General features: G+C 31.4%; 1 protein-coding gene across 1 annotated transcript; it reads left to right on the forward strand.

The window, feature by feature from the left end:
• The first annotated feature begins 9,347 nt into the window (after positions 1-9,347).
• Positions 9,348-11,492, forward strand: LOC149520364 (uncharacterized). The gene is made up of 6 exons (XM_089744145.1): positions 9,348-9,394; positions 9,483-10,044; positions 10,138-10,211; positions 10,269-10,390; positions 11,358-11,364; positions 11,465-11,492. The coding sequence occupies exons 1-6, from the start codon at positions 9,348-9,350 to the stop codon at positions 11,490-11,492; spliced, it is 840 nt and encodes a 279-aa protein (XP_089600271.1).

Here is an 11,492-nt window from a genome sequence, read left to right on the forward strand (position 1 = left end):
CGAGTATAGAAATAATTTGAGGGCTCCTGCACATTATCGATGATTAGGAGCAACTGTAAGTAATGGCATACTTCCTTTTATGAGGAATCCACATAAAATGCTTACGGTATAATTAACATTAATAATATATATATTTATTCCATTTTTATAGGTTTGGAGTGAAAAGCTTGTTAATAAATAGGTGAAGTATCTTTCAAAAAGTCTGAACAAGATTGTGAAATGATACAAAGGTTTCATCATCGATGGATTTAGATTTCACACTAAATCCCATGAGAGATTTAGCAGTACACAAAATTCAGGAGTTGTTGTTACTTCATCAACTATTAGCTATGCTAGTGCTAGGGACACAAACCCTTTAAAGGGAAACATTGACTATTATGGCATGATCACTGATATCATTGAGTTAGATTATTATGGCAAGTGAAAAGTTATCTTACTTCGGTGTGATTAAGCTGATATGAATAGTGAGGAGGTATTAAAAAAGATCAGTATGGATTTACACCTGTGAATTTTTCTCAATTAATTCACACTAGACAACAACTCATCGATGAACCTTATGTTTTTCATCTCAAGTCAAACAAGTTTTTTATTCTGAAGATCTCAAAGAATTGGGTTGATTTGTTGTTCTTTGAAACACACCTAGAGACTTATTTGATATGGGGTTAGATACAAAACATGATGTTGAACATGGAACTAAATGTTATCCTTTTGCTGAACAAAACTTGGATGAAAATACCTCCAGTACCTATGCTTAATGGGTCCACAAAGATGTTAATGAAGACATTTATGAACTATGATGGATCATCTATATTTTGTAATTCGAGTGTTTAAGATATAATATAGTAAATGATTATATGTAATTAATGTCACATTCGCTATTATATATTTATTGTATTGTAAATCATACATTATCTTTTAGTTTAATTAAATCGATATGTTCTTTTTGTATCATAGGTTATGATTTCTTAACTTCTCAATGTCTTTATATTTGTTCTAAACTAATATCTTTTATATATTTGCTTTTATGATGCAGATAAGCTACAATACGGAGGAGTAGATTGAAAGGAATACGTATCAGAGATATTAGTTCAGAACTATCTGCGGCACCTATTGATATTGGTGATGAATTAAATCATTTGGAGGGGAATAAATGTATTGTCGAATATAACTCAGTCACTTTTAACCCTTCAACTGATATTAGATCTGACAATACGGGAGGTTTAGGTTTAGATAGTATCCCATCAATTGATTATGCTTTAAATTTGAATACAGGTATCACATACTCCATATTTACAAATCGATTATAATGATAAAAGTATTGCCATTTTACAAATTTATTTTTTAATTTTTGCAGTTGATAATAATGGTCAACGAAGGACTAAAGGCTGGACAACTTTGAAGGAATTGTTTGCACTACTTTTGAATGAGCGTATTGTAGTGTTTGCAAACTCTAATAGGCAACCAATTGGTGAAGAGGCTTAACTGTTGGCTGGATTTCTAGGCATGCTTGCCCATAATGGAATGAAATTACTTATTCATTATGAAACACGGCATGAAGTTCCAACAGAAGTAAAGGCTGATGCTTTAAACTTTATTGAGGTATTAGTATAATTAATTACATATAAAAAAATTAATTATTTTAAATTTGGTTTATTGATTAAAACTTTTCTTTTTTGTATTATTACAGTCAAGATTTCTACTTGAAATACCAACTTCTTGTGCTTAAGTCATTAGGAAAGAAATGGAAAGATTATAAGCATAATTTAAAGAATAACTATTTCGATAGAAATACAACTGTAGAAGCGACGATGAAAAATCTACTCTGTAATGTGATTAAGTGGCAATATGAACAATTAGTTAGATTTTGGTTCCCAAGAAAATGAGAGGTACTAATTTATAACTTTGTATAGTATAATAAAATAATGAAAGTGTTTTATGCTTTAAGTTGGTAATATTTGTATTTCTACAATATACCCAATTATTTTTTATGACAGGAAAGAGAACAGACTAGGATTGGTAGCAGAAAGCAATAGAAGTATAGCCATACAAGTGGATCAAAAATTTTTGCAAGAAAGCAAAAAAAAAAAAAGTAAGTTTATGATTTTAAACTTATTCCAATGAATGAACTTTTTGTGCCGTTAAAAGGTAAATATGCAATTAACAATTATTATATTATTTTAATAGTTTTGATAGTTTCAATACATGATATTAAACTTATCAAAAGTTTTGAACTTATTTGAGATGGATGATATGTATGAAAAAGTTATTGTTTACGTCTATTTAGGTAAAATTACAAATATTTTGTTATTGTTCAAGTTAAACAATTTGGATAGCTTCAATACTTGATATTAAACTTGTCCAATTGATTGAACTTGGTTTTTACAGTTGATATGGGTGAAAAAGTTGTCATTTATGTCTATTTGGGACTATTTTTGCCTTTAAAAGGTAAAAGTACAAATTAAACTTTTGGATGGCTTTCAATAGTTTGAATGGCTTCAATCCATGATATTAAACTTGTCCAAATAATTGAATTTGGTTGCCATGATCGATATGTGTGAAAGGCCAAAATGCTTTTATTGTTTGCATCTATTTAAGATTATTATGTTGTAAAGAGGCCAAAATATAAATACATGATATTAAAATTATTCAAAATTTTTTAACTTGATTGACGGCATGATATGCATGAATAAGTTGTGTTTGATTTGTATCATATCAAATAACATATGTTTTTGTATAGGAGATTGAGATGGGTAGTCAAATTAGACGTGTGAAACTTTTTCGCTTAACACACACAAAAAAAGACGGATCTTATACGAATGTCAAAACATAAGAAATTATGGTAATTTGTAATATCTATTTTAACAGAAAGTAAATATTTACTCTTTTTAACATATTATCAATTAATCATTAAACTTGATAGTTGTATATGACTAATTTATAGGAGAAAGCGAAAAAAAAAAATGACTGTTAAGATTGAAGTAGCATCTGATGTTTCTTTCAATATGCAAAAATTGGAAAATAAGATATTCATAGAAGTTGCTAGAAAAGAAAGGTATGGACGGGTCTGAGACCTTGGATTGGGTCCAACACTATCTACCTTTATGGATGTTGCCCTCAGCAAGTCAGTCTTCACGAGATATTTCGATATTGAAAAAGGAGTTGCAAACTATGCAACAACGTTTCCAGCAAATGGAATAAAAAAGAGAACAGAAGCGTGCCAAAATTAAGGAAGAACATGCTAGAATGGAACAAGAGCGTACAAATTTTCAGCAGTTGTATGATCGATTCAATCATCTTATGGATTTTGTGCAATAACAATTTCCAAGAATTGATCTCGATGGTCTTTCAACTCAGGTATTATATTTAGTAAATATTTATATTTTTTAATATAAAAAAAGCTTACAATGAAGTATTAAAAATTGTATGCTATTATTCAGTAAGTTCTTGAGCATGCTAATGATCAAAGTGAAAAAATTCCTTTATCAATTGGCAACCTTCAAAATATATGCAGTCATCAATTTCATATATTTTAATTTTTATTTTGTTAATGTATTAAAAAAATTTAAATGTTATTATACTAATTATTAAATTTTGTGTTAATTAGATGCATATTTGAACGTGAATTAAGTTTATATTAATTTTAGTATCTGAATTTAAGCTCGTTTATGAAAATAATAAATATTAACAAAAAATTTTTATTTAAAACAAATACATTTCTCAAATTTGCGACGTTTGTGTTCGAGAATGTCGCTAAATAAATAATTTAGTGATATTTATACCATAAAACGTTACTAAAAGTAGCAGCTCTCTTGTTAGTAAACAAGCTAAATTAGCGATGTTTTGTGATACAAATACCACTAAAGTAACAGTGTTTTTTTTATAAAAATATCACTAAATTAGCAGCGTATCAAAGATATAAACGCTGTTAATATAGCGACGCTTTACAGATATAAATGTCACTAATATGTGGTATTTTTCATATACAAACATGGCAATGTAGCAACGTTTTATAGAAAATACCGTTATTTTTCACGATGCGTGTATAGCCGACATTCTGACTGATTTTTTTGCAAATATCATAAATCTTTTAGTTACGTTTATAAATACTGCTAAACATAAAAAAAAATAACACTAAAAATCAAAACTGCTTAAATGTTTGTGGCATATATATACATTGATGGACACACTCACGTCACCCATACTCTATCGGCATATAATTGACAAATATAAATGGATTTGAAATAAGTTTAAAAATGTCACGTGGATGATAAAAAATACAATTCTTTTATCTTTTAAGTTACTCTCTTTTTTTTTTTTTTTCAAATTGAATTTTCATTTTCACTGTTTTCCTTTTATCAAACAAAACCAACTTCGATCATTATTTAATATAATTTTATTTGTAATTAAAACTTTAAAAATAAAATTTGAAAAATATTTAATTAACTCAACTTTCAATCTTATTTTTGAAATTTTAATTGCACACGATAGCGTAAAAAAGATACGGTCAAAGATCTAAACAAAATGCAAATTAAGTGAACATTCAAACTGAAAACAGAGGGCGTAAATGAAAAAGCAATGGGAAGGATATAAACATGCCGTTCATTTGGGTATTACTTTTGAAAGCTGATCAGCTCTCACTAAAACGTTAATAATATCTCCCAATTATTTTTTATTTAAAATTATCATAATCTAATTTTTATTATTATAATTAAAAATTTAACATTATACAATCAGACTATATATCTATATATATATATATATATATATATAAACCCGTCAGTCACAGTTTAGGTTACAAGAAATAAGGAAACCAAGATAAGAGCATGCAGTACAAAAGTTTGTACTTCGTTTATGTACTGCAGGAACAAATCTTAACTATAAATTAATGGAAGCTGGCCTAGAAAAATTTTAAAAAAAAAAAAAAAGAAAAAGAAAAATTAAACATGCATCTAAGCTTTATCTCCTCCAACGCCTGAATTCTCACACGAGTTTCCGTCTCTCTGATCTGTCAATTAAATTCGATTTTCTTTTTTGTTTTTTTATGTGTTCTTACTAACGAATGAAGAAATTCTTTCATGTCTTTCTCTTCACCATGTTATTAATTTCTGAATTATTTAATTTCTTTCTTTTTTTCTTTTTACTATAAGACATATCACTCGTATCGAATTGAGTTTTATCATTGGATTATAAGCCTTTTATTATTTGATCATGTCTCTTCACTGTTATTAATTTCTGAATTATTTAATCTCATTCTATGCAATCTAAAGTTGTAACTCATATAAGCAATCAAAATCTTTTGAGGTAAGAGAATTTGACTTCCTTTGATTTTGGGTATAAGAAATTTTGGGTAAGTAAATGCTTAAGAGAGTAAATTCTTAATTTAATTTAAGTGATTTATACAATTATTTTTTAAAAAAAGAAATAAATATTTAAAATTCGAATTTTATCATATATAACTGTTTTTTAATTCTTGCAGTTTCATTTGTACCCAAAAAAATCTTAAAAGATTATTAGGTTAATTCGGATTGACTGATAAATTATATGTGATTATAATAAATTTTCACTTAATGAATTATACGTTCGATAGCTTGTGATTTTTTTCGTATCCTCAAGCTGCATTTATAGCATCTTCATCAAGTGGGTTTCCTTTCTCTTTTATCTTTTCTCTATGTAAGTGGGTTTTCTTTAATTTCTATGAAGATTATTTCTTTATGTTGGGAATATTGACTCAAATCCCATAAGAGATTTGTTTGAGATTTGTTTGAGATTTGTTTGAGATTTGTTTGAGATTTGTCAGATATTGCTTGATGGACAAGAAGACTTGCAAAAGAAGAATTTCAAGAGAAAAGAGATTCTTAATAGGTAAGTTTGACTTGCAAGAGAAGAATTTTAAAACGAAAGGGATTCTTAATAGGCAAGTTTGACTTACAGGAGAAAAATTCTAAGAGGAGAGGGATTCTTAATGGGTAAGTTTGTATGGTTATAAATAGGTGAAGTCTCTACAGGGTTAGGTATAAGAAAAAGATGTAAGAAAGTTGTAGAATTTTTGTGGGATAAACACCCCATAAGAGTATTGGGGCTCTATGTCTTATGGGTGTGTATGTTTGTTTGTAAGTGGACTAGAAGAGATTGAGAGGGTCCACATAGGTATGATGTATGGAAGCATATGGGTATGTGTTTGGTTATGTTGAAAGGGTGCACAAGGGTTTGGGTTTGTATTTGTTTGGGTGAGAATACTCCATAGGACTAGAGGAGATTGAGAGTGTCTTATGAGTATTGATTGTTGAGTGAGGTTGATGATTTGACGTAAGTTTGTAATTCTATACAACTAGTGGATCTTGTTTCTCATCCGTGGATGTAGGTCAGTTGGATCGAACCACGTTAAATTATTGTCTCTTGTGTGTTTGATTTATTGTTTGATTTCTCTTCCGCTGGTGTGATTGGATTGGAGGCTTTTAGCCCAACAAATGGTATCAGAGCTGTGGTGTTCCCCAACAAGTGGTATCAAAGCTGAAAGTTCAAGATGTAAAAGAGATGTAAAAGAGTTGAAAGTTCGAGATGTGGGAAGAGCTAAAGGTTTTAGATGTGGGAAGTGCATGGTTTGAGACATGGGAAGAAGCAAGTCCAGAGGAGCTCGATTCAAGAAAAGAGTTCGAGTTCAAGTTTTGAAGATTGAGGATTGGTTTGTATGAAGCGTGAAACAGAAGAGAAGAGAAGATGATTGTAAGACTTTCATTGCAGGTGGAGCCAAGCACGTTTAGCATGAAGACAGATGATTGATGGAATTTGAGTCAAGGTGGAGATTGTTGGGAATATTGACTCAAATCCCATAAGAGATTTGTTTGAGATTTGTTTGAGATTTGTCAGATATTGCTTGATGGACAAAAAGACTTGCGAAAGAAGAATTTCAAGAGAAAGGAGATTCTTAATAGGTAAGTTTGACTTGCAAGAGAAGAATTCTAAAAGGAAAGAGATTCTCAATAGGCAAGTTTGACTTACAGGAGAAAAATCTAAGAGGAAAGGGATTCTTAATGGGCAAGTTTGTATGGTTATAAATAGGTGAAGTCTCTACAGGGTTAGGTATGAGAAAAAGATGTAAGAGAGTTGTAGAATTTTTGTGGGATAAACACCCCATAAGAGTATTGGGGCTCTACGTCTTATGGGTGTGTATGTTTGTTTGTAAGTGGACTAGAAGAGATTGAGAGGGTCCACATAGGTATGATGTATGGAAGCATATGGGTATGTGTTTGGTTATGTTGAAAGGGTGCACAAGGGTTTGGGTTTGTATTTGTTTGGGTGAGAATACTCCATAGGACTAGAGGAGATTGAGAGTGTCTTATGAGTATTGATTATTGAGTGAGGTTGATAATATGATGTAAGTTTGTAATTCTCTACAACTAGTGGATCTTGTTTCTCATTCGTGGATGTAGGTCAGTTGGATCGAACCACGTTAAATTATTGTCTCTTGTGTATTTGATTTATTGTTTGATTTCGCTTCCGCTGGTGTGATTGGATTGGAGGCTTTTAGCCAAACACTTTAGATATTAAAGGTATTGGGGGAATGAGAAAAAAAGGGCTTTCAAGCGCATTATTAGAAAAAAAAAAAAACTAATCATTATCTTTATTCAATAAACAAACTTAGCAAGAATTTAAAAAAAGAGAATCAACCAGCTTTGGGAAAGAAATGGAATCAAGTTTGTGCATCGTGATGCTTGTGGATCCGCAGGAGGTTTAATATGCGTGTGGTCAAAGGGTGAATTTTCAATTATCTCTTAGTCATCAGAGAGCGATTCATCTAGATAAGAGGTAATTTCATGAACTGCTCCACCATGTTTAATCTGATCAATGTATACATCCCGAATGATGTTCTAAATAATTGAGTGAGTTGAAGTCTAATAATGATGAATTTTGGTGCTTTGAGGGAGATTTTAATGTTGTCTTGAATGAGGATGAATAGGTTGGTGTTTCTGATATAACCAGATCCACAAATGATTTTGCTACTTTTGTAACAGAATTGGTTGATTTGCCATTACCTGGTAGGAGATTCACTTGGCGTTGGAGTGGTCCTATTGCCAAGAGCAAATTGGACAGATTCCTTATTTCGCCAAATTGATCATCCCTTTTTTCTACTATCAGCCAATGGTGTTTGGATGGCTCTATTTCAGATTATATTGCTATTATATTAGGTATTGATGTTGTGGCTTGGGGCTCCATACCTTTTAAGGTTTTCAATCATTGGCTTCTCGATAGTAAACTCCGTCATCTTATGGAGGAAAATGAAAATCCTACAAAGTACGTGGCTTTACAGGATTGAGGCTTCTTCAAAAAATGAAAATGCTAAAAAGGGATATCTTCATATGGAATGGCTATGTGAATGAGGGCATGATAGCTTCCATTGATTCATTAAACAAGGAGATTTCTGCATTAGGGAAAGAACATGAAAAGCACCCTTCTAGTGATAACATTAGCCCCATTATCATCTCCAAGGAAAAAGAGCTCTGACACTTTCAAAGCATTGAAGGGAAAACATTAAGGCAAAAATCATGATTAAAGTGCACTCAAGAAGGAGACAAAAATACATAGTATTTTCATTGTATTGCAAACAACCGATGGAGAAATAACATCCTGAGTCATATTTCTTTTTGAGGCAAACTTCTTAATACTCCTAAAGAAATAAGGCAGGCTAGGGAATGCCATTGTCAGGAACAGTTCAGGAAGTCCATTGGCCCAATGCTTGTTTTCTCAGATTTGGAACCTAATAAGTTGCCAACAGCAGAGGCGCAACAACTTGAACAACCATTTACAGAGAAGGAAGTACGGTTGGTTAGTAAGGACTGCGATGGAGACAAGGCTTCGAGCCTTGACGGATTCAATTTCAACTTCATAAAGAATAAGTGGAATTTAATGAAATCCAATCTTTATGGAATTCCTACATGACTTTATATATTTGGTAATTTGCCAAAGGGGATAAACTGCTCTTTTATAGCACTTGTGGCCAAGAAAAAATGCATTGAATCTCTAAATGATTTTCGACCCATTTCTCTGATTGGTTGTGTACAAGATACTAGCTAAGATTAAGCGAGTTTTGGCGTATTCAATTCACAGTTCGCAGAATGCGTTTGTGAAATGGTGACAAATAATGGAGAGTATCTTGATAGCTAATAAGGTTATTGACTGCATGAAAAAGTCAAATGGTGGTCTTTTTCTCAAATTAGATTTTGAAAAGGTTTTTGACAGTGTGGCTTAGGACTTCCTGACATTAATGTTGAATCTTACGGGTTTTAGAAGAAAATGGATATCATGGATTTGGGGATGTATCTCCATAACTTATGTTTCGGTCCATGTTAATGGTTTCCGTCCAGCCCCATATATATGCAGAAGGGTCTTCGTCAAGGTCACCTTCTCTCTCCGTTTCTCTTGTTAATTGTTGCAGAAGGCCTAAGACTATTGTTGTGTAATGTAGCTTTATTGGGCATATGCAGCGGCATCAAAATTGGACAGAGAAGTGTGCAGATTTCCCATCTTCAATTTGCTGATGATCCTATCATTTTCTATCAAGCGGAACCTGATCAACTAAGACAGATTAAGAGGATACTGCTGTGTTTTCAACTATGCTTTGGATTGAAAGTTAATTTTGCCAAGAGCGCTTTGTTTGGTATCAAGGTTGAGAATGAATGTACTAAAGAATGCGCTGCCTACATTCATTGTAAAGTAGATTCACTTCCTTTTAAATATCTTGGAATTTCTTTGGGAGCTAATCCAAGGCTTATTTCAACTTGGCGACCAATAATTGATACCTTTAAAAGTAGACTTAGTGTGTTGAAAAACAAGCTTCTTTCAACCGGCGGTAAGGTGGCTTTAATAAAGTCACTTCTAGCTAATCTGCCGACTTATAACATATCCCTATTCAAAATGTCGGTTGGGGTGATAAATGAAATTGAAAAAAACACAAAGACAATTTCTGTGGGAGACATTGAGGATAGAAGAAGATTGAGACTAGTAGATTGGAACACAACATGTCTACGTAAGAGGTACGGTGGACTGGTATTGTTGGCTTTGAGTCTTGCAACAAAGCGTTATTGTTGAAGCGACCTTGGAGATATAATAGAAAAGATCATGCTTTCTGGAGGAATATAGTATGTGATAAATACAATCTGTCCTAAACTGATATCTGGTCTGCTCCTCGTCCTCATCGTTCCCTTTCAAGAGTGGTGTGACATTCAACACAATTAGATCACTGATATTAATTCTAATCTTATAAAATCTAGTTTTGTTCTTTGTGCAGGTGATGGAGCAAGAATTTATTTTTGGAGCAACAAATGGTTTAAGGGTCTTGTTCTTAAGATCGTTTTTGCTAGAATCTACACGTTAGCGGAAAACCGTCAATTCTGTTTTAAATTCTGTAGCTTTCCTAGAAAAAATAGAATTGAAGAAACAAAATCCTTAGTTTTGAAAACTGATTTTATCAGTTTCATCAATAAAAAAGCAACCAGCTTTTTTACTTTCATTGAAGGACATTTTCGATTTCAAAATTATAAACCTTATTCAATACATATCCTACTAGACACTGAACACTAGAGCAATGATCTCTAGCTGTCGAAGCAATGCATTACCATTAAATAATTGAGAACCAATGAAACATACAATCATAGTAGTAGGAATAGAAGGAAAAGAAACTCTTATAGGTTACAAGACAAAAAATGTTCCAGTTTATTTCAACAATACTAAATTTATTATTCCCAAAATATTATGTTTTCTCCATATGCATGGAGACATGTTATTAGGAAACAATTTTTTTATAAAATATTTACCTTTTTATATTTATCCTAATAATATTTTTCTTACAAAGGACAACCGATCCATTAAAATAGAGTTGGTAAAAGAATCACAAAATATTTGTGATAAAAATTTTCAACCCGAAGCTATTCAATCACAAATCAAAGCAATCAATAAAAAACACTGGTTATATACTATTTTAAAAGAAAATTTTTTAGAAAAACCTTTAAAACTCTCGGAAAGAAGCCCTCATTTTTGTTCTCTTAAACTCATTGATCCTTTAAAGATCATTCAAGTAAAACCAATGATCTATACCAAATATGATATAAATGAATTTGAAATATAAATTTTTGAACTTTTGACAAAAGGGTTAATTGAACCAACAACTAGCCCTCATTCGAGTCCTGCATTCTTGGTATGAAACCATGCAAAAATTAAAAGAGGAAAACCTTGTATGGTAATCAACTATAAGAGGTTAAATCAAAATTTAGTTTTTGATGGATATTATATTCCTCGAAAAGATGTTTTGATAAATTTAGCAAAACATGCTAAATGTTTTTCTAAATTTTATTACAAATCAGGTTTTTGGTAGATTAAACTTGATAATGATTCAAAACTTTAACTGCTTTCAGTGCATCTACAGGACACTATTAGTGGATTGTAATGTCATTTGGTCTCTATGATGTAGCTCAAATATTTCAGAGATGAATGGATAA

The sequence above is a fragment of the Durio zibethinus genome, chromosome 1, assembly GCF_047325235.1.
Source record: "Durio zibethinus cultivar Kanyao isolate XHJ-2024 chromosome 1, ASM4732523v1, whole genome shotgun sequence".
Taxonomy (NCBI): domain Eukaryota; kingdom Viridiplantae; phylum Streptophyta; class Magnoliopsida; order Malvales; family Malvaceae; genus Durio; species Durio zibethinus.

Excerpts from the sequence above, each read along its gene's own strand:
- LOC149520364 (XM_089744145.1), top strand. The coding sequence starts at position 9,348 with ATGGTTTCCGTCCAGCCCCATATATATGCAGAAGGGTCTTCGTCAAG. Across the intron at positions 9,395-9,482 it reads GCAGAAGGGTCTTCGTCAAG|CGGCATCAAAATTGGACAGA; the intron begins GTCACCTTCTCT and ends GGGCATATGCAG. Across the intron at positions 10,045-10,137 it reads GTAAGAGGTACGGTGGACTG|TATGTGATAAATACAATCTG; the intron begins GTATTGTTGGCT and ends GGAGGAATATAG.